Source organism: Nycticebus coucang, chromosome 15 (assembly GCF_027406575.1).
Source record: "Nycticebus coucang isolate mNycCou1 chromosome 15, mNycCou1.pri, whole genome shotgun sequence".
NCBI lineage: Eukaryota > Metazoa > Chordata > Mammalia > Primates > Lorisidae > Nycticebus > Nycticebus coucang.
This window is the reverse complement of record NC_069794.1, coordinates 630,376-653,290: the sequence shown is the minus strand read 5'-3', so window position 1 is coordinate 653,290 and position 22,915 is coordinate 630,376. Positions and strand designations below refer to the sequence as shown.

Sequence of the window (22,915 nt, the reverse complement as noted above, 5' to 3'; positions counted from 1 at the left end):
TCCTTTATAGCAGGTTGAAGGGAGGGCACTGTTGGGGCAGGCTGGTGACCTGGGAGGTTCTTTAAGACACACTGCTACTGTGTTACATGCTAAGAAACCCCCACTTACCTTAATTGGGCTTCTTTTCCTGAAAGATAATTCTCAATTTCTCCACACCCAGTACTCTTGTTTGGGTCCTCACAGTGGGCAGTGTATAGCGTGAGACCCTCTACCCTATGTGTCTGTCTTTCTGGTTCTTTGGACTAAAAAGCGTCAGTAGCAGTGCACATTAGTTCAGTTATTCAGAGACACATGAAGGAGATGCTTGGTTGCATCTGCACAGTGCAGAGTGACCAGACTCATCTCTATTGAGGACCCCCACCCCTTCCGCCCCAAGCCAGGGTATACCTGCTGCTGTGCTGAATACAGGGGCAGTTCCTCCAGGGCAAGGGGCATGGGGTGGTGCCTGGGGGATGGAGTACGGCAGTTCCCAGAAGGCTTCACCCAGCTAGCTGTAAGCAGAGAGTCTGGGGCCGGCTCCTGCAGAGTCCGCCAGCCTTTCCTATCTATCTGTCCACTCACATAAAAACCCTAAGTGAGGCCAGGTGCGGAGGCTCACACCTGTAATCTCATTACTGAGGCAGGAGTCTGAGACCAGCCTATGCAACATCTTTAGAGCCCCTCTCTATAAAGTATTAGGTGAGGGTGGGGGCATGTGCTTGTAGTTCCGGCACTTTGGGAGGCCAAGGTAAGAGGATTGCTTCAGCCAGGGGTTCAAGGTTACTGTGAGCTATGATTCCACCACTGCACTGTAGCCAGGGCAACAGAGTGAGATTCTGTCTATTAAAAAAATAAACAGACCCAGCGAGAAGATAAAGACATCCAGCACTTTCCCATCCAAATCAACCTTTAAGAGAAGACAAATCCTATGGGAGTCAGATGTCTGCATTTCAGATGCTATCCCAGATCCCAGCAGGTAGACGCTTTCTGCCTGGCCTCGTCTGCTCTGCAGAGTGCAGGAAGCTTCCATGGAGGGCTCTGGCCCTGCTCAGAGGCCCTTAGACGAAAGTGCATCACAAGAAACAAGACAGGCTCAGCTGTACTGCCAAGCACAGAGCGGAACATCGGTCACAACTGCTGTTTTATTCACACCAGATGCTACTTGAAAAAATTGTGTCCAAACTTATTTTAAGACTAAGTATTCTCTATTTCAAGGCCTCTCCAGAGCAGAAGTACCAGCCACAGGTGCAGCTGCTTCCTTATCAGGGAGCTGGAGGGAGCAGGGCTGCAGCAGGCCAAAGGCCCACTAACTTGTGACACTGACCTGCCACAAAGGCTGACTACCAGGAAGACGGCACGAGGCATTTATTTCTTGGTTTTCTCAGTAAGTTGCTCCAAAAGAGGTTGATCTTAAACATCTAGTGTGATTAAAACCTGGGCTGGAAGGTTAAGGGCAGGGTTCGGCACATCTGTTTCCCTTAGGACACAAACGCACTTGCTGCCGGGAGGGCAGCTCGGGAGGGCAGTTAGTGCTGCTGGAGGACTCAGCAAGCAGTGTTAGTCTAGGTGTTAGTCTGGGCCCCAGGCAGGCACTGGAGAACAAGAGCAGGACAAACAATGTACTGTGTATGGCCGTGAGGGCTGTGGGGCTGGACAGGGAGAGGGAGGCCTGCAGGGGCAGAAAGCTTTACTTCTCCTCAGAGGACAGGCGGTGCAGGGCTGCACCCAAGTTCTCCAGCTGCTCCCGGTGCTCCAGCTCCTGGTATAGGCCTCTGGGGACAGGGTCCAGGCCGTACAGCAGTCCGAATAGGCAGCCAGCTATGGTGCCTGTGGCTGCACTCTCACCTGGAACACAAAGGCAAGGTGTGATGCGGCTCCACACCCACCTAGCTGGGGCCTTGCTCTTTTCCAAGGAACCCATCAGAGAACCCCTAGGCCAGCTGAACCCACAAGGGTGGGGTGGGGGCACCGCTCCCCCTACCAACCCCCAGTTCTGCTCTTGGGGGGGGGATAAACAGGCGTGTCCCCTTCTCCCTCCCCAAGGTGGGTGTGAGGTCCCCAGTGGTGTCACAATGCTGCCAGAGCCAGTGACACTCCAGGATGGTGCATAGAGCCCCATAGCCACCCTCTGACGTATCCTTGAGGGAGAAAGCCTCCTCCTCCCGCCCCGAGGACAAGCCACCATGCAGAAGGGCCCCAGCCAAGGCCTCAGCTTGGGCTGTGCCCTAGGTCCCAAGTCTACCCAGCTCTGCCCTCAGGCAGTTTTTTAAAATTTGTGAAATGCAGATATTGGAACCAACATTTATAGTATCTTTTGTAGGCTTGAGAGATTTGCCAGCTCAGAGATAAAAAGAACAAACTTCCGATCTCAAAGACACACTGCACCCTACATCCCCTATGGCTTCTCTCTCCAGACAACTTCATGCTCAGGCTGTCGCTGTGTCAGCTCTGCATGCACACACATGTATGCACGTGAACACATGTGCTAGGCAGAGAAGCTGGCATGGATGAGTTGGAGCCAGGGTGGAGGGAAAATGGGGCAGTTCTGCTGGGCCGCTCTGAGGCCACCAGGCTCCCATCAGCCTCCCACTTTGTCTCTTGAGTCTTTGTTCCCAGCGCTCCCCATGAGTGTGCTGCACCTACATTCTCCCCTTCCACGTGCTCTGTGGGCTCTATCCACCACTCCCTTGGCCTCCCAACCCTCTCAGGGGCCCCACCTGCACTGTTAAGGCATTGGGTTTCAGCAGGAGAAACATACACGACTCTTGTAAACACAACACTGGACAATGAGAATTCTGTGCTAAACCCGGAGCTGGGCAGCTGCTTGTAACCATTTATTCCCCACTCACACCGACCCCATGGGGTGGGAGCAGCTGGGAGGAAATGGGCCTGTGGCCTCCATGTGTGCCTCGGGCCAGGGTGCACTGTGGAGGCAGAGAAGGACACACTGGCCCAGGAGGGCCCTGGATGCCCTGAGGGTGCCTGGAAGACCACGACCTCTGAGAAAGGAAAATCTCACCTCCGTGGAACATGGCTCGGTGACACAGCTCCGTCCAGCTGTCACCTGCTCCTAGGAGGGCATCGTATGCAATCATGGGGGCATCGTGGCCTCGTCTTCCCCCTCGGCCCTCTGAGCTCCACTTTCTGTAGGTCTGATGAGAGAGCCAAGGGTCAGACACACGTGCCCACAGGTAGCATGTCCGTGTGCGAGATGGCACAGCTTCCCAGGTCCACCTGCCACCCACCCGCTGGCTGTGGACCCCTCGAGCCCACCTAGTGCCAGCCTTACCTTGTCCCTCTCCTCAGCATCATAATTGTTGGGAAAGGTGGCTTTATCATCTGTGTCTTCACTGATTTTTCTCTCCTCCAAATAAAACTGCCATTTAGCTTCAAAGTAAAACCAATGCTCCTGGTATTCTAAAGGTAAAGAGCAGGGTGAGTGGCTCCCAGCTGGGGAGGGAGGAGAGGCACAGGGTGGGTACAGGCCCCAGGATGGGCTAATGTCCTAGCTCAGTGGTTTTCAACTTTCCTAATGCTACAACCCTTTAATACACTTCCTCATGTTGTGGTGACCCCCAACCATAAAATTATTTTCGTTGCTACTTCATAACTGTAATTTTGCTACTGCTATGAATTATAATGTAAATATTTGATATGCAGGATGTATTTTCATTGTTATAAAGGGATCATGACCCACCAGGTTGAGAACTGCTGTCCTAGCTCTTAGAAATAGCAGGAAGGGAGACAGAGGCAGCAGGAGCAGCTTAGAAAGCCTCTGGTATCCTAGGCTAAGAGGATGCCTGCAATATTAAGTACTTTCTCTGAAAAATTTTGAACCTATACATTTTAATTAATTTAATAGCATGCCCCCAAGCAGGGAGAGGGGGAGTTTCACTATGTTTAATTGTTATAATAGCTTGAAGTGTTCGAGTCACTTTTTGCAGAGGGTCAGTTGGTACAGAGAGTGCTGGCTCAGAAATGAGCTGAGTCTGCAACTATTTGCCCTACAGAGGACAGGAGGGCACCCCTACCCAAAAGCCCTCGGGGCATGGCAAAGTTGGCCTGCCCTGCCCTGCTGCTCGCACCATCTCTTCCTCAAGGCCAGAGAACAGGAGGCATGGGGGACCTGCACAGGCCCGCTGCCCGTGCAGGGCAGGAGAGCCCTGGATGCTGGAGGGCGCAGCTGAGATGCTGCAGAGGGCACACTCAGCTCCTGGCCACAGTGAAGCCAGGAGGGGCCTGGGATGGGCCTGGGATGCAATTCCTGTCACCCAGGGATTCAGGAGCCCTGGGAAATGATCGTCTGACTTGGTTGTATAGCATGAGGATGGAGGCCACGCATGGTCTTGGTTAGTGACAGTCACAGGTGATAGTCACAGAAGTGGGGGCTTCCCCACAGGGGTGGTGGTGGTGGTGGTAGTGAGGCTGGGGCCAGATCACCAGGCCTAAGGTGGGGACTCGGGCCAACTGCACTCACACTGGGGCCTGGAGTGAGTGTCTTGTTGCCTCTCTGTTGGGAGACAGATATCCTTTGGCTACTCTGGGTACCTCTCCGGGAGGCCAGCCCTGCTCCCTCCTACCACCCAGGGGTTCTCTTGGTTTCACCTATTTGAGAGTCAGGGAGGAGCTGAGTGTATCCAAACATGCCCAGTGTGAACCCAGGGCAGCCTCTTTCTGTCGCCAGCGGGTTGCAGGCCAGCCAGAGAGGGAGGCTGGCTCACCTGCCATGTGCCGGATAGTTTTCCGGCAATGCTCCTCGGCCAGTGGGAGCACCCTCAGCATGTCTCTGCCCCACTGCACGAGCGGCTTTCCTTGTGCAGCATAAGACGAGAACAGGGCGGTGCACAGAGACCCAAGGAAGCCTGGGGGCAGCAAGGAAAGAGAGAGACACTGTCACATAGGCCACTTGGACAGGGCCTGGTGGTCTCTGGGCACTGTGTAGCATAGGACAGTAGGGAAGGGTCAGTGTGTCTCACCACCTTGGCCGCGTCTAAGGGAACAGGTCAGAGGTCCTGAGCATACCCTGCCATGTGCAGCCATGGCACTGCCTACCCCAGGATGTCCTCATCTGCTCAAATTGGAGCCCTGTCCCTGCTGAACATAGATGCCCGCCCCACCTCGCACCCACCATCTACTTTCTGGTTCTATGGGTTTGGTGGTCCTGGGACCTCATGGCAGTGGGTAGCAGTGTCTGTCCTCTTGTGTCTGGTTCTCTTCACTCAGCAGTACGTCCTGAAGGCTCATCCATGTCACGAGAAAGGACCCCCCTCTCCAGGGCTGAGCCGTCCTCTGAGGAGGGATGCTGGGCGGCATCTGCCTTTGTGGATGCAGCTCTGTGTGGAGCCACATGAGCTCTAACTCTGCAGGACATTCCTGCCCTCTGTCCTCATGGGGCCTGTGTGGCACGAAGATTTCCCCAAGCCAGTGGGCAGGAGTGTGAGATGGCGGGAGCATGTGCGGCTCCATGACACAGCGGTGCTGACGTCAGAAGGGCTGGGGCTGCGGCTGTCCCTGCTGAGTGCTCGGTGTGAGGCAAAGCTGGTGTGCGAGGCCCCACACCCACCCTGTAGGCCAAAGGGCAGTCCTGGTGCTGCTGACCTGGCATGGGTCCCCTGCAAGTGCTGTGTGCTTGGCCCTCCTGCTCCACCCCCTACACGATGCAGGTGTGATATGGCCTGGCCAGGGCCGTGTAGGGACCAGACTATTTAAACATAGGCTGGAGGCATGGTGAACAGTGGCCACTCCAGACAGCAACTCCTCAGACTTGGTGCCACGATATGGAGATACTTCCCTTGACTTTTTGGGCCATGCGTGGAAGTGCGCACCTGGATAGTATCTTGGCTGGGGCTGAGAGCTGCAGCCCTGGGGAAGAGGCTAATCCTCAAGCCCAGGGTTTGGACCCTAGCCCTGACCTTGGGGCGCGTGCCACCACCTCTTGGGTGTTTGGTGCTAGGCTCCAAGACATAGGCCGCTGTGATAACTGTGAAGCTGCTGTCAGAGGTGCTTTGAGAAAAGGGAACACTACTACATTGCTGGTGGGAATGCAAACTAATATGTTCCTTTTGGAAAGATGTTTGGAGAACTATTTTTTACTTAGAGATCTAAAAATAGACCTGCCATTCGATCCTATAATTCCTCTACTAGGTATATATCCAGAAGACCAATAATCTCATTATAACAAAGATACAGGTACCAGAATGTTTATTGCAGCCCAATTCATAATTACTAAGTCATGGAAGAAGCCCAAGTGTCCATCCACCCATGGATGGGTCAATAAATTGTGGTATATGTGCACCATGGAATATTATGCAGCCTTAAAGAAAGATGGAGACTTTACCTCTTTCATGTTTACATGGATGGAGCTGGAACATATTCTTCTTAGCAAAGTATCTCAAGAATGGAAGAAAAAGTATCCAATGTAGTCAGCCTTACTATGAAACCAGTTTATAGCTTTCTTATGAAAGCTATAATCCAATTATAGCCCACGCAGAAGGGGAGAGGGAGGGGAGGGGGAAAAAAGGTGCTTTGAAAGTTGAGAAGGGTGAGCCGGAAGCACTTCCAGGTACCCAGTGTGTAAGATCAACCCTTCCGCATTTCAGTCACATCAGAGAAACACAAAAGCTTCCCAAGCACTAAACATGTGAAGTGGCATTTTTTGGTAAGAGTAGGAAATGTATTTGAGTTTTAGAAATTTAAATTCTCAACTCAGACTCCTGTGCTCACATTGTTTTCAAATGTCCAGCATTTCTGGGTTTGAAGATTTTTAACTTTTCATTTGCTCCCGGTTGAAGCAGTCACCTGGCAGGGTCCAGCCTCGGTCCCTTTTTGGTTACCTAAGAGTTTGGGGGTGGCCTGCAACACCTGCCCCACACTGACGGTGGCTGGAGAGAGAGCAGTCGCAGGGCCCTGGGCAGTCCTGGGGCTGAGCATGGCATCCCTGGCTGGGACTGAGTGAGGGTGGAAAGTGAGGAGCTGACCAAACTGCCCCCTCAGCCTTCCACGTCAGTCCCCAGGTCTCGGAATGCTTCTGCCCCCGGGGTGTCCCTGTGTGGTGGGACTACTCCTTGCACGGACTACATGGAAATGCCTTGCTCAGGGGTTATTTACTGTCCGGCTGTTTCTTCTTCACACACCTCAGTAAGCAGATGTGAGCACATCGTCACAGCCACGCTATAGGTGGGGAGCAGCGGCACCAGGGTGTAGCCATAGTGGGAAATGCTGTCAACTTCCCAGACTATCCATAGTGGGAGACGCTGTCTACTTCCTGGACCAGCCATAGTGGGAGATGCTGTCTACTTCCCGGACTAGCCTTAGTGGGAGATGCTGTCTACTTCCTGGACCAGCCTTAGTGGGAGATGCTGTCTACTTCCCGGACTAGCCATACTGGGAAATGCTGTCTACTTCCTGGACCAGCCTTAGTGGGAGACACTGTCTACTTCCTGGACTAGCCATAGTGGGAAATGCTGTCTACTTCCTGGACCAGCCTTAGTGGGAGATGCTGTCTACTTCCTGGACCAGCCTTAGTGGGAGATGCTGTCTACTTCCCGGACTAGCCATACTGGGAAATGCTGTCTACTTCCTGGACCAGCCTTAGTGGGAGATGCTGTCTACTTCCCAGACTAGCCTTAGTGGGAGATGCTGTCTACTTCCTGGACTAGCCTTAGTGGGAGATGCTGTCTACTTCCCAGACTAGCTTTAGTGGGAAATGCTATCTACTTCCTGGACTAGCCATAGTGGGAAATGCTGTCTACTTCCTGGACTAGCCATAGTGGGAGATGCTGTCTACTTCCCAGACCAGCCATAGTGGGAGATGCTGTCTACTTCCTGGACTAGCCTTAGTGGGAGATGCTGTCTACTTCCCGGACCAGCCTTAGTGGGAGATGCTGTCTACTTCCTGGACTAGCCATAGTGGGAGATGCTGTCTACTTCCTGGACTAGCCTTAGTGGGAGATGCTGTCTACCTCCCAGACTAGCCTTAGTGGGAGATTCTGTCTACTTCCTGGACTAGCCTTAGTGGGAGATGCTGTCTACCTCCCAGACTAGCCTTAGTGGGAGATGCTGTCTACTTCCTGGACTAGCCTTAGTGGGAGATGCTGTCTACTTCCTGGACTAGCCTTAGTGGGAGATGCTGTCTACCTCCCAGACTAGCCTTAGTGGGAGATGTTGTCTACTTCCCGGACTAGCCTTAGTGGGAGATGCTGTCTACCTCCCGGACTAGCCCTAGTGGGAAATGCTGTCTACCTCCCAGACTAGCCCTAGTGGGAAATGCTGTCTACTTCCTGGACTAGCCATAGTGGGAAATGCTATCTACTTCCTGGACTAGCCATAATGGCAAATGCTGTCTACTTCCCGGACTAGCCTTAGTGGGAAATGCTGTCTACTTCCCGCACTAGCCTTAGTGGGAAATGCTGTCTACTTCCCGGACTAGCCTTAGTGGGAAATGCTGTTGACTTCCTGGATCAGCCTTAGTAGGAGATGCTGTTGACTTCCCTGATCAGCCTTAGTGGGAGATGCTGTCGACTTCCTGGACTAGCCTCCATCAGAGGCATCACACAAGCCCTGATCCCCGACTCGCCAGACCCCAACCTGACCAGTGCAAAACCCATGAGGATTGTTTCCCTTGCACAGTTTTATCAATGCCACACTTAGCTGTTAGGTGCAAAACAGAGTTTAAGCAAAGCTGAAGATTAAGAAATAAGCCAACTCCCCCAACAAATGACTAAATCAAAAACAAATATGATTGCTTCAGACTCCCCTGCACACTGGCTCCTTTGCATGCACACAGATGCCAGACAGCACCAGCCTGGTGAGGTTACCTGTGGGGTGGTTATGGGTCATCCTGCCACACTCAAGGCTGACCTCGACGAGGGTCTCTAGACGCCTCGGCTCCCAGTACCGCATGCCAATGCACATGGCTTTAGTGGCAGCTCCGAATCCTGAACCTACATGGAAAACGAAATTCCTGAGTTTAGACTTTTGCTCCAACAATTCCACCTGTGACTATTTAGCTTTTGTAAATAACTTTAAAAGTACACAAATTTGTGTAATAACACGTTTTTCATAGGAAAATTACTTAAATTAATGAGCAATGGCAAGCCACCCACACAGCTGATAGCAGACAGGAGCAGAGGTGAGCCAGGCTCTGTGTCCACATGTTGGAGCTCTGTTTAGCTGTTAAAAACAGATTTTTTTGTGTGGGCTGGGGACACGCTGATTAGAGGCTCCTACTTGGGGAAAATGTAGAAGATGGAACTGTGCACGCTATCAATCACAAGTTTTATCTTTAAAAACAGCTTCATTGACTTCTTTTTTTTTTTTTTAGCTTCATTGACTTCTAATAACATACAATAAACTACACATACTCAGAGCATGCACACTCCCAAGTTCTGACACTATGAACACTCAGGGAACCTGTGCCTAGATGCAGAGAGGTACACATCTGTCATCCCCAAAGCTTTCTCTGTCCTTTGAATCTGTTCTCCTGCCTCACGCCAGCAGCCACTGAGAAGACACTCTAGTTGCCATTTTTGGAGTTTTATATAAATGGAATCACACAGGACCAGGGGCAGTGGCTCAGGCCTATAATCCCAGCACTTTGGGAGGCTGAGGCAGGAGGATCTCTTTAGCCCAGGAGTCTGAGGCTGCAGTGAGCTATGATGACTGTACTCCAGCTGGGGTGACAGAGAGCAACCCCGTCTCAAAAAATCAGAGTACCCAATTCAAGAAACATAATGACTATTGCTATGTGACAATATTTTCATCCAGACAAAACAAGAACAGAAAAATAAAAACACCTATTTGGATAGGGTGGTAAGATTGTATGAAAAAAACATTTTAAGGTCAAATAAGAAATTTTAACATTTAATGATGTTAATGAAAAGATTAGTAATTTTTTAGATATGATGAATTTTTATTGTTTTGTTTTAAAAAGGATCTTCTCATTTTCTGGGGATGCACAGGGACATGTTTATGGCTGAACTGAAACGGTTTGCTCTAACTGACCCAACAGAGGACATGCAGTGGTAGGAGCTCAGCAGGGTGAGCGCAGTCATGACTGTGGCTGTGGACAGCTGCGCCTGGGCTCAGGCACAGGGAGGCCGAGAGCGTAAGTCGTGCCTGGCCTCTGCACCCTCCCTGCCTCGGCTGAGGACTTCCCACCATCAGCTGGCTTAAGGGCTCCATCTGCAAACACTAAAAGCGGCCCAACTTTGTTAAATTATTCTCTCTACTTTTGCATATGCTTGAATTTTCCACAACAAAAAGTTCAAAAAATTCTTATGTATTCTAATAAATAACATTCAGATTAAAAAATACAATATAATTTCAGTAGGAGAGTACCTGAGACAGGTCACTGGAGCATCACTGAGGTTACAGGAGTCCTGCTGAAAGAGCTGCCAGCAAGGTAAGTCGGTTTAATCTTATATATTTTTTTATTTTTTTATTATTTTCATTGACTCATGGAAAGTTTATTACATGATTCTGTTCAATAGATTTATGGTAGGTGGTCATTAATTTCCTGAATATTTAACTTCCTCCCTATAAAACTTTTCATTTTTTACTTTAAAAAAATATTAAAAAATTGTGCTTTAACTCTAATTGACAAATAACAATCACATATATTTACGGGGTAGAGTTCTAGAAATTGAGATAGGAAAATACAAAGAGATGACCTCTGATTCTTCAGAGGGAAAGACCGCAAGGCCAGTGCACCCTCCGCGGCTCCCCAGGCATCTGGAATGCAACCAGGCCAGCCTGTGTGAGGGCACCACCGCAAGTGCGTTTTCAAAGAGGAAAGAGTGGCTTAGATCGGGTAGTGACTGCCCAGTATCAAGAGCTCTCTCAGAACTCAGGCTAGGAAGCAGGATGCCTGACTCTAATCTGTTCCTGAAAAGAACACTGTTTACATTAGGTTTTTTTTTTTTTGAGACAGAGCCTCAAGCGGTCACCCTGGGTAGAGTGCTGTGGCATCACAGCTCACAGCAACCTCTAACTCCTGGGCTCAAATGATTCTCCTGCCTCCGCCTCCCAAGTAGCTGGGACTACAGGTGCCCACCACAATGCCCAGCTATTTTTTGGTTGCAGCTGTTATTGTTGTTTGGTGGGCCCATGCTGGATTTGAACCCTCCCGCTCAGGTATATGTGGCTGGCGCCTTAGCTGCTTAAGCTACAGGTGCTGAGCCTAATTAGGTTTTTATTTTAGAACTGTACATGTATATGGTGCAGAAAAAGAACAAAAGCATATGAATTAAAAAGCAATTAAGAAAACAACAAGCACCTTCCATAGGGTGCAGGCTCCAGACACCCCCAGAGAGGCCTGACCACCCTTGGCGGGGGGAACCAGACCCGAGGGTCCGTGCCCTGGTCTCTGCGTGCCTCAGTGCAGTCACTGTCTCCCACAGAGGGCACCAGGTAACACTGAGGAGGTGCCAAGAACGCCCTGTACACATGCCTTTGCTCACTTGCGTTAGCACCTCGTCATCATGGGTCCTCGGAACTGCTGGCAGTGGAACTGGCAGGCCAAAGGATTTGTCATTAGAGACTTTGACAGGTAACCCAGATTGCCCCTAAAGAAGCTCATGGTCTTTACCCCAGAGGGGATGATGCCCTGGGCCATCCTGGCAGGACTCAGCCTACATCTGTCCACACAGCCCCTTCCGCCACCTGGAGTGCTCTTCCTTAGGTCTGGTCCATGTGCGCTGCCAAAGCTGCTCACCTGGCCTCCCCCTCTTGCTGCGGGTGTTCAGGGATACACATGTCTCTGTTACTTTGTCACAGAGCACATTTCTTCTCTCAGAAACTAGCCTATAGCCATTTCCTCCTCTGCTACAAATGAGTCCATGTTCCCAGCCTGGAAGAGGGCCTGTGTTGCAGTAGAGCCAGTCGGCCTCACCTGCTCAAGATGAGTACAGAGGGCAGAGGCTGTCAGGGTGGACACGGCTCCCTGAATGGGCTGCAGTGGACACGGCACAGTGATATAGAGACAGGTGCGCGGATGCTACATGTTTTTCTTGGCATTACAGAAAAAAAGACAGACTTAAACGGAAAGCAGTGGAAAACATGCCTTAAAATAAACCAGGAACAGTTGAGAAAAACCCCATGGAGCAGCCTGTAGAGTCCAGGGGTCCTCAAACTATGGCCCACGGGCCACATGCGGCGGTGTGATTATATTTGTTACCGTTTTGTTTTTTTACTTCAAAATAAGATATGTGCAGTGTGCATAGGAATTTGTTCATAGTTTTTTTTTTTTTTTTTTTTAACTATAGTCCGGCCCTGCAACGGTCTGAGGGACAGTGAACTGGTCCCCTGTTTAAAAAGTTTGAGGACCCCTGCGTGGACTCTCAGCGCTGCAAGCCCATCTCCTGTCGGGCACACTAGAGACGCCAGGGTTAGTGGGAACAGCAGCAGGTCAGTGCATGCGGGACTCCGGGTGGGGCAGCTGAGGGGAGAAGGGGTTTCCCTGACCCTTTTCACTGAAGGGCGTGTGCCAGGCAAGCAGGTAGTTATCTGGCTTCAGCTGAGAGCAGCCTTCGATAGTAGCTGGGTCTGGCCGGTGTTCTGGAAGCTTCTCGATGATGTCGACATAGCGCCTCACCATCTCCCGGTAGAGGTCATCCAGGCACCAGTAGTCTGGGAGGAAAAAGGAGGGCAGATGTTACGTCAGAGTCACCAGAGCCCAGCCATCCCCAGGCAGGCTCAGAACTGCCATGTGAGCACCCTTGGGCAGCCCCGATCACAGCTGGGATAGCTGTCAGTGGGACAGGCACGTGCTTTTGGGATGTGGAGACTTTGCTGATGCACCTTACAGGCCCTGGCTGCCCAGAGAGACTTAGCGTGGGGACAACTCACTTTCAGTTTCACTCTGATTTCACACGTTACAATTTGCCATATGCTTATTACCCCAGTTACACAGGAGGATCCAGAAAAAACCGACAATCACATTTTCTGCCAGCAGTTCTACCCACATGAGAATAAGATGGACTGAAAGTGCCTGTTCCTTGGGCTGGTGGGGAGCACATGTCTGAGGTGACAGAGGCCGATTCTCCCCTGTCTCCAGCTCCCTCCTCTTGGGGGAGCCCAGGAGTTGTATCCCTGCCCCAGGGCTCTGGGCACAGGTGGGCCTGAGTCCCCCATTGGAGGCAGGACAGCGGGAAGGCAGGAGCCGCCACAGCCCAACCTCTGCCTGCACAGTGACTCTGCACTATGGACTATCTGCACCTGAGATGGACAAGTATTATCCTCTCCACAAAAATGTCAGGTCGTTTTGCCACTTTTCCCAGATAAGCTTCTCAAATGAGCTCACTGAGATAAGGCGTCTTGTCCAAGGCCAGGGATGATGGTAAGTGCATTTTTTTTTTTTTGCAGTTTTTGGCCGAGGTCAGGTTTGAACCTGCCACGTCCAGTATATGGGGCCGGTGCCCTACTCCTTTGAGCCACAGGTGCCACCTGGTAAGTGCATTTTGATTGCAAAGCCTGGGTGTTTTTGTCCTTATGTTAGCCCACAGCATGATGGGGAGAGTCTACACATCCTCAAGAGTAGAGTCTGAGAGGCCTGGTCATGTGGGGACAGGGCTGTGACAGGCAGGGCGCAGGAGGGTGCACCTCCCAATTCCCTCTATTTCTCCCACAACACGTTTTATTCTGTACCAGAATGCATTCAGAGCTTCCAGGTCGACTCCGGAGACGACTTTGCCCGGTTTTTGCTGGTGACATCTATCTGTGGCTCAGGGGCAGGTTTTGAGAGCCCAAGACCACCTCCACCTTCCACCCCACTACGCTGGGCTCCTAACACCCGGTGGGGGTGGTGGGGAGATTAGGAGATGTGTGTGACAAAACCGCCCCTTTTTCTGAGACAAGAAGCCTCACTCTGCCTCTGCAAACCCCAGAAATGTTCAGGCACAGGACTGAGGGTTGTCCCCTTCCTGATCCCCACCCCATTCAGTGTCACTTCCCCACAGTGAGGGCAGCCAGAGGCCACACAAGACACTGTGAGCCAGCTCAGCTCAGAGTTGAGAGGATGGAGCAGGACAAGAAATGATTGTGCAAGTCACACAGTAGGGTGATGGGGGACCTGTAGAGCTAACGTTCACTCTGGCTGTGGGTGCTCGTGCTGGCTGGGTGTGTTTGCTGCATGCTGTGTCGAGGCTCTCTGAGGCTCACCACGTGATGGCTCCCAACTCAACCTCACCTTTTTGAGCCCCCTAAAATATTTTGTTTTATTTTGAGACAGAGCCTCAAGCTGTCCACCTGGGTAGAGTGCTGTGGCATCACAGCTCACAGCAACCTCCAACTCCTGGGCTCAAGCGATTCTCCTGCCTCTGCCTCCCAAGTAGCTGGGACTACAGGCGCCTGCCACAATGCCTGGCTATGTTTTTTTTTTTTTTTTTTTTTCGGTTGCAGCCGTCATTGTTGTTTGGTGGGCCCAGGCTGGATTCGAACCCACCAGCTCAGGTGTATGTGGCTAGCACCTTAGCCACTTGAGCCACAGGCGCTGAGCCTAATATATTTTATTTTATTTTGGAATCAGATACCATGAAATGTCATCACAACTGAAATTTAACCTTTTAAAAGCAAAAAAATTCATAAAAACAAAATGGCAACAAAAAGCTTGTCTCTTGGGTTAGAGTTTAACATGGGGACAGATTTTCAAAGCTGCTGAGCCTAGGCCTCCCCTGTTTCTCTGCTGTGGGATGTGGCTGTCCGGCTCACTTCTCTGTCTCCTGGAAAATAAATCAGTAAACCTCCCTAGGTGCTCCCCACCTGGCTGGATGGTGGCCATATGTGCTGCCTTGCTCACAAGCCCCATAAAAGGTAGGACTCTGCTGTCTCCTGGGTCAAAACCCCACAGTCCGGGTGGTGCCTGTGGCTCAAGGAGTAGGGCGTCAGCCCCATATATTGGAGGTGGCAGGTTCAAACCCGGCCCTGACGAAAAAAACAAACAAACAAACAAAAAAACCCACAGTCCCAGCAGGGCCTCAGGGCTGCACCCACCTCCACTGCACTCAGCAGCAGACCCATGTGGTTGGTAGGGACTGATTGAACTAAGTCTGCTGAGAGGTGGCTGCACTTCGTCTGCGTCTGCCCTTCTGTGGGCAGCCTGCAGCTGTGAGCTGCACACCCAGCCCCAGCCCCACCACAGTGACCTTAGATGGTCAGAGACAGCATAGGCTGCAGGCGGGACCATGCAGGTCCCTGTCAAAGCTCCACCACTCATGGGGCCGCACAGCAGGGGCGTGATCAGCCTCTCTAAGATGAGATGATAATGTTGGCTTCAGGATGATGTGACAAGACAGGCGTGGAAGGTCACAGATAAGCGCTTGGTATGCGAGTGCTGTGGGGGAGGTCGCTCTTGTTATCACTAGCGTAGATGAAAAACCCTTTCTGTGGGCTACAATTCTTTTTTTTTTTTTTTTTTTTATTGTTCATTGAGGGTACAATAAGCCAGGTTACACTGATTGCAATTGTTAGGTAAAGTCTCTCTTGCAATCATGTCTTGCCCCCATAAAGTGTGACACACACCAAGGCCCCACCCCCCTCTGTCGCCCTGGTAGAGTGCTGTGGTGTCATAGCTCACAGCAACCTCAAACTCTGGGCTCAAGTGATTCTTTTGCCTCAGCCTCCCAAGTAGCTGGGTCTACAGGCACCTGCCACAACCCCTGGCTATTTTTTGTTGCAGTTGTCATTGTTGTTTAGCTGACTCAAGGCCAGACCACAGGGCAAGTATACCTCTAAACCTGTTGTTTAGCTGGCCCGGGCTGGGTTCGAACCCACCAACCTCGGTATATGTGGCTGGCACTGAGCCAATTTAGCCCTTTTTTTTTTTTTTTTTAATCAAGTTTATTTATTTTTGTATTTTTTTGTTGTTGCAGTTTGGTCAGGGCTGGGTTTGAACTCGCCACCCTTGGTGTATGGGGCTGGCAACCTACTCCCTGAGCCACAGGCACCACCCCAATTTAGCCCTTTTAAATGCACACTCTGGGAGGGTGGCCTTGAGTCAGCTGTCAGCACAGAGCGCCCACCTGAGCCAGACGCCCTCCGGGGTCGCCTTGCAGACCCAGACACTTTGTGCAGCTGAAGAGCCCCACAGAGATGAGGCACGTGGACGCATGTACTGTGTGTAGACAGCGTCAGACAAACGCAAGAAGCAGAGTTCAAGAGCAGGTGCTGACTGTGTGCAGATGGAACACTGCTCTTGGTTTTGAGGCCACACTGCAGAGGTGTGGCCTTTCCAGTGGGTTTTTCCTTGAGGTGTGGGGAAGTGTCACTCTCCATGCTGCTGGGCCCTGTCCTAGTGCTGCTGACCATACGGGTGCCTGAGAACCTGCCTGAAAATGCCAGAAGCAGGAAATACTTGGATTCCATAACTGGGCAGACACGGATACCATGCCATGTGTGACAAGCTGTGGCGCCATATCTTATCACAGCACCAAGCTCTCCCCTGGTTATTTAGGGATTGGCCACAAGTTGACCACATTCCTACGCAGTGACCACAGCACTAAACTGGGCATGCACGGCAGGCAGATGGGAACGTGAGGCTGATGCGTGAGTGAAATCTCACTAAGTAGTTGCCCCAGATTTTAATTTTGCAACGATAAACTAACAACACCTATAGGATTTTAAAGAACATACATGATTTGTGGGAAAGCTGGGCTATATGCTGAGCTAAAGCTGGACAAACAGCACTTGCTGTTTCCCTAAAATTTCTGCAAAATCACAAATTTGCTGCTAAAATCAATTTGCTACTTAAAGAATACTTTGATGAACTTTGTCCCCCACTCAGATCGATCAGTTTTATAGCATTTTCTCACAACACATTCATGTATAGGCAGCTACCTATGCTGAATTATTTTGGTAGATAATATTTTAACCTTAATTCATTGGAATTTAGAAGTAATTTCCAAGTAATTTTATCTTAATAGGTCCAAATTTCAAACTGGCTTTTATTTTATATTCACTTGTAGCAAGTCTGGAACAAGAATGCTGGACCTCTGCAGTGAAGCTGCACCTGCACCCCAAACCCACAGACAGCTCTGGAGCAAGGGGCTGAGCAGAAAGTGCTGGCTTAGTTAGCAACTTTACAAATATAGGTGAAAAGTCGCTTTGTAGAGACTGAATCTTAACTGTCTGCAAAGTAATGCCTTCCCTGAAGAGATACTGTGGGACAAACTCTACGGCCACACCTGCCCCAGGCCCATAGGTGTCTCCAGTATCACCACTATTGCATCACATTGAGAGATCGTGGGGCTCACACACAGTGCCTTCCACACCCACCTGCCGAGAGCACCGGCTGGCCTTACCTGTGGTGAGGGCCTCAGCGGTCGTGATGTGCATGACAGTGTTGTCACTCACGGGCCACTTTCCTGGTGACAGCACGAGGTGGTCTAGGCCCCCAGAACTTTGCAGCTCCTCCCGGATCTTTGTGCCCAAGGCACTATTCTCCTCACAGACATTTCTGTAGCCAAGAGCATCACCAACACTCCCCAGGAGCATGGCAGCCTTAAATTTCTCCATTCTGGGAGGCAGACCCTCTCACTGAACAGCTGCCTAGCGGCGTCTGGCCTTTGTCCCTTCCTGGGCTGCCGTCAGCCTGCCCTGTTGACCTTTATAGTGGTCATTGTGTGGCTGTCAGGAGTGTCCTTTTCTGTCTCTGCAGGTGGCACCAGTGAGAAGACATTCTTGAGCCACCACGTGGCAGGTGTCAGCTTCCTCCAGTGTCTGGTAGGCACCACCCCTTTAGCAAAGGGGCCTGCTGGCTGCAGTCAGCATTCAGGGCCACCGGAGACTGTTGACAGAGCAGTGGCTCTTTCCACCATCCCTGAAGGTGTGCACAGAGGTCCCTGCACACAGCACAGGGTGATGTGTGGGAGTGTGGGCATACACCCTGTCACCACGGCCTGCTCTGGAGCTGGCCTGCCCCCAGGTCTCCTCTGCCCACCTTCTCCACCCCTCACCTTTCCCAGGCAGTGGCCCATCTGCTTTATCTCTATCTAGTTTTGCCTTTTCTAGAAATTTCAAATAAGTGCATCTTACTAAGTTGCTGTGTACTAAGAAATTTCCTAGAAATTCTGAATACACCACGTGGCCTTCAAGTCTGGAGTCTTTACTCAGCACAATATTAATATTCATCCCTGATATGCAGCTTTAGCTTTCAGAAAAGTTTGACTTTTGATTATAAAACGTGCTGAGGATAGAAAATGTAAAAGATACAGTATGCTGGGGGAAAGCATACCCAGGCCCTGTGTGAAAGATCCTGGTTTCTTACTATCCAAGGGTCACAAGAGGCTCCAGACCACAAGTGTCACCGAGCCAAAGCTTCCTCAGAATCTGAGTCTGCCGTCACCAAGCACGCAAGCCTCCCCGCCAACGCAAGGGAAGAACACCCAGAAATGTGGAGAAGCCGGGGCAGCAAAGTGTGAACGGACAGGGCTCCTGGTCCATCTCCCTGCCCTTCCCCAGACAGCCTTTCTGTGGGGACTGGGCTCCTGGGTCCTGGTGGGGAGTTACATGTGGACTTAGAAACGTATCTGAGGAAAATAAATTCTTCTTTTTTTATAGAGACAGAGTCTTACTTTGTCACCCTCAGTAGAGTGCTATAGTGTCACAACTAACAGCAACCTCCAGCTCTTGGGCTTAGGCGATTCTCTTGCCTCAGCCTCCCGAGTAGCTGGGACTATAGGTGCACACTACAACGCCCGGCTATTTTTCTGTTGCAGTTTGGCTGGGGCTGGGTTCAAACCCACCACCCTCGGTGTATGGGGCCAGCGCTCTACTCACTGAGCCACAGGTGCTGCCCCAAAAATACTTTTTTTTTTTTTTTTTTGCAGTTTATGGCCAGGGCTGGGTTTGAACCCACCACCTCCAGCATATGGGGCCAGCACCCTACTCCTTTGAGCCACAGGTGCTGCCCGAACATAAATTCTTTTTAGCATAAAGCAGGACAGTGAGATGCTTCAACCCAGGACCACACCAGCACTTCGTAAGTACTCTTATTCCAGGGTGGCGCCTGTGGCTCAAGGGAGTAGGGCTCCAGCCCCATATGCCAAAGGTAGTGGGTTCAAACCCAGCCCTGGCTAAACACTGCAAAAAAAAAAGAAGTATTTATTATTCCAGCCAGCACAATTCTGTGATTTTGAAACATAGTTCATCGAAATTGAGAGGTGTGTAGATGTCCCATCCAAACAAGGTAGTGACAGAGGCCAGAGGTGGGGACAGCTCTCCTTAGATGACTGCCCGCCTAGGGGAGAGCAGCATCGTCTGGCTGAAATGGCACAGCCCACATCTGTTTTTTTTTTTTTTCCACATCTGGTTTCTGTTACTGATTCTGAGGCCGTGGAAACTCCACTGAAGACACTTGGGGACAACTTCCACATGGTGTGGTCTATGTCAGCAGAATGTCAGCAGATAGTAAGAGACAAGATTAGCCCGTGGTTTGCTTACTCAGTAGCTGTTCACTGAGGCCCTGCTTGTACTAGGAACTGTGGATATTGCGGCAAACACCAGAAGCGTTGTGTCGGGAACATATTTAATATTACACTAAACACTGAGCTAAAATAACACATGTGCTACGTCACTGAGACAGAAAGAGATGCCATGAAAGTGCAGGTAATGTGGACTTCTTAAGCCTACTGTGTTCAATTAACTTGTCATTTTCAATATATTTTAGTTTGTAGTAGTATATTCTGGTTACATTTCCGTCAACTCTTCTGTAAATTCTGTATATTTCGAGATTTATAGTCTCCTATGGAATGCCGTATTTAGCACATGATGCAACCCTGAAAGAGGATGATTTGCTGGGGCGGCAGGTAAGAGACTTGTGGGAGGTGCTTGTTCACTGCCGCAGGGAGAGGGCCTCTCCCAGTTCACCACAAAGATTAGTACCCTGACAGCTGATAGCCAAGTATCCAGGCAACCAAGAAGAGAATGAAAAGGGCACCTCAACACCAGAGAAACAATTTATTTTCACGTTTCTGTTCTTAGCATTTCATAGCATGCATGACTCAAATGTATATAATAGAAGAAAAAGAAACCACTTTTTTTGAACAACCTTTTTCCAATTAATCTATTGACAATCCCATAGAACTTTAAATCTCAAAAAAAAGTATTGCAGATCTCCATGGTGTATACATTATCAGAATTCTATAAACATCTCTGAACAAGATAATTACGTGTCAAGAATTCACAAAACCTAGAAGACGCTTTAACATTTTTGAAGTTGTTATTATATTAAATAAATGCTCTCTGAGAATCATAGATTTTTAAAGGTAGAGATGGCCACGTTTCCCTCTTGCGGGTTTGGACGCAGAGCCTGAGGAAGGCATGTGACTTGCCCATCCCGAGACCAGTCCTCAGGTCCCTCATCCAGGCAGGGCCCATCCCTGTAGCCTGTCCTTGTGCCCTGCTCGCTGCCCCAGAGGGTCTCTGTTTAGAAGCACCAGTTCACCCCCACCGAGTGCACAAGCCTTGGGTTGTCAGGAGAGGTTTCCAAAAGCCAGTCAAGTGGCAGGTCTGGGATAACTTTCCTGCTTCCCGCTCGGTGCTGAAGACAGGGCAGCAAGGCATGCTGGTGACTCGAAGGTCTTGGCAAAGGTGAGGTAGGGTCAACATAGTGAGGACATCACGACTCCAGCTGACCAGGCCCATTCGGCACTCCATGCCTGAGCTGCACCAGTGTGCTCCCCTGACCGGGCAAACACCAGGGACAGAAGCCAACATGGTGCAAAGACAGACTTCGGTCCACAAATAGGATAAAGGTGTGGGGATTTTGTGAACAACGATGTACATTTTAGCTTCCAAACGTGCACGACTGCACAGAAGGCTGGACGCTGGACACTATGACATCACAGGTAGGGGAAAGGATCCAACACATTTGATTTTTAAATCTATAATTCATCACTCATGAAAGAGATATTTTCCATGGAAAAACATCTCTTCAAATGTAACAAAATATATTTTAAAATACTTTATGAAATTTCTGAGTAAGTTCAAATAACATTACTGGAAGTAAAACAGGCCCACAGTTATATGCAGTTTAAAATAAAGCTCTGCTGGAGCCACTGTACCTGCCATCACCGGGCAAACTGCAACGTTTGTCAAAAATGATAAAATAAATTTCAGATGAACATCTAGAGAAAATGAAAACAAAAATGTATCTGGTAATCATAAAATATAAATCTTGAATTACTGGCACTAAGTTTAGAAAACATTAGACTCTGTGGCAAGATCATCTTCCTTACTGCATATTTTTAACATCTTTGACTTGTATAAAAATACAACATTCTGCCGAGGATGCAAATAATGTTTTTAAGTGATGTTACGGTAAGAGTAGACAGGAGTTTTGCTAACTGCTGGTGTTTGCCTTAAGTCATGAACTAAAGCAGCATGTTCTGCGCTCCTGCAAACGGGCTCTGTCACTTTTTTGTAAGTACGAAAATCATGTGGAAATCTCCTAGCAACAGCTACGATGACAAATCTCCAAACATTCCAAAGCAGCTGTCTTCTGAGGACCTGCTCACAGTGCCCACAAACCTCCACTGTGTCCTGAAGCAGAGCCGATGGCTATTCCACCCCAGGACTGGTCGTGGGGGACCGGCCTCTGCAGTCAGCACAGCTGCACACTTTGTCTCCTTGCAGGGTGAAGTTCATTTTATAATCTCAATCCATCTGAATTTTCTGCCTAGAAAGGGCTGCGTTTCCCACCTGTGACTACTGGCCGTGCATATTCTACAAAATCGTCTATAAGAACTGGCCATGCTCCTAAAGAAAGCAAACAAATACATTTTAAAAATCAGTGTTAGAGCTATTTATTTATTTAGACAGAGTCTCACTATGTCACCCTCAGTAGAGTACAGCTCATCACAGCTCATGGCAATCTCAAACTCTTGGGCCTAAGCGACTCTCTTGACTCAGCCTGCCAAGTAGCTGGGACTAAAGGCATCCGCCACAACTCCGGCTAATTTTTTGTTGTTATTGTTGTTTAGCATGCCGGGGCCAGGTTCAAACCCAGCAGCCCCAGTATATGTGGACGGTGCCCTAACCACTGAGCAACGGGCATCGAGCCTAGAGCAATATTTTTTAGTCAAAACATTTTTCCACAATATCAACCAACCTTTATATTTTAAGAACACAAATGATTTGAAGTTCACACAGCTTGTGTCTTACAGAATGAATTGGCTAAAGTCCCCCAAATCTTCTGCTCAGCAAGGCCACGCCAGCAAGCACAGGTGTGGTGTCCACACACCTCCATCACCCCCATGTGCACAATGCGGCCACATGTCCTGTCCAGTGCTTCAGGCAATCAGGCCCAGCTGAGCAGGAATGAAAAGAAATGGACTCATCTGTCCAGGGGGTGGGGGGATGGCAAGGAGATTCTTTCTTCATCATCAGCACTCTTGCCTCGCCTGTGCTCCCGAGAGCTCCAACAGACGCGCCCCCTCAGTCAGAGCACCCGGAACCTACGCTTCTGTCTACTTTCAACAATCCCCTCGGGCGGCGCCTGTGGCTCAACGGGTAGGGCGCCGGTCCCATATGCCGGAGGTGGCGGGTTCAAGCCCAGCCCCGGCCAAAAAAAAAAAAAAAACAATCCCCTCTTTCATTAGGTGCTTGTCATGGGCTGGGTATTGTGCTAAGTGTTGAGGACATAAAGAGAAAGGAGCTAAAACTGTGAGAAGACAGACCTGTATAACCGCTGGTGGCTAAGTGTCGCCGCCCAGAGCTGCCCTGTGCTCCCGCGAGGGTGGAGGGGTGCCTATGCATCATATCATGAGCAGCTGCCCAGACCTGCCCTGTGCTTTCTCCCAATGTGGTAGAGTGCCTGGTGTATGACATTACGGGCAGCTGCCCAGAGCTGCCCTGTTCTCTCTCCCAGCGTGGTAGAGTGCGTGGTGTATGACATCATGGGCAGCTGCCCAGAGCTGCCCTGCACTCTCTCCCAGCGTGGTAG

General features: G+C 50.2%; 2 protein-coding genes across 6 annotated transcripts in view; both read right to left on the bottom strand.

Moving 5' to 3' along the window:
• Nucleotides 1-405: 405 nt before the first annotated feature.
• On the bottom strand, nucleotides 406-17,607 carry ADPRHL1 (ADP-ribosylhydrolase like 1). Its single transcript, XM_053563034.1, has 7 exons — nucleotides 17,274-17,607; nucleotides 12,442-12,606; nucleotides 8,796-8,921; nucleotides 4,701-4,841; nucleotides 3,269-3,396; nucleotides 2,999-3,131; nucleotides 406-1,824 (listed from the first exon to the last, which is right to left on the bottom strand). The coding sequence occupies exons 1-7, from the start codon at nucleotides 17,485-17,487 to the stop codon at nucleotides 1,667-1,669; spliced, it is 1,065 nt and encodes a 354-aa protein (XP_053419009.1). The 5' UTR covers nucleotides 17,488-17,607; the 3' UTR covers nucleotides 406-1,666.
• A 2,565-nt stretch (nucleotides 17,608-20,172) lies between these two features.
• Nucleotides 20,173-22,915, bottom strand: part of DCUN1D2 (defective in cullin neddylation 1 domain containing 2) — a 37,387-nt gene continuing 34,644 nt past the window's right edge. For 4 of the 5 annotated variants that reach the window (XM_053563038.1, XM_053563042.1, XM_053563039.1 and 1 more), the window contains one exon: nucleotides 20,173-21,729. In XM_053563038.1, the coding sequence (XP_053419013.1) occupies nucleotides 21,650-21,729 (80 nt within the window). In that variant the 3' untranslated portion in view covers nucleotides 20,173-21,649. Of the gene's footprint in view, nucleotides 22,281-22,915 lie in introns of all 5 variants that reach the window. The other variant, XM_053563040.1, reaches the window with a different exon arrangement.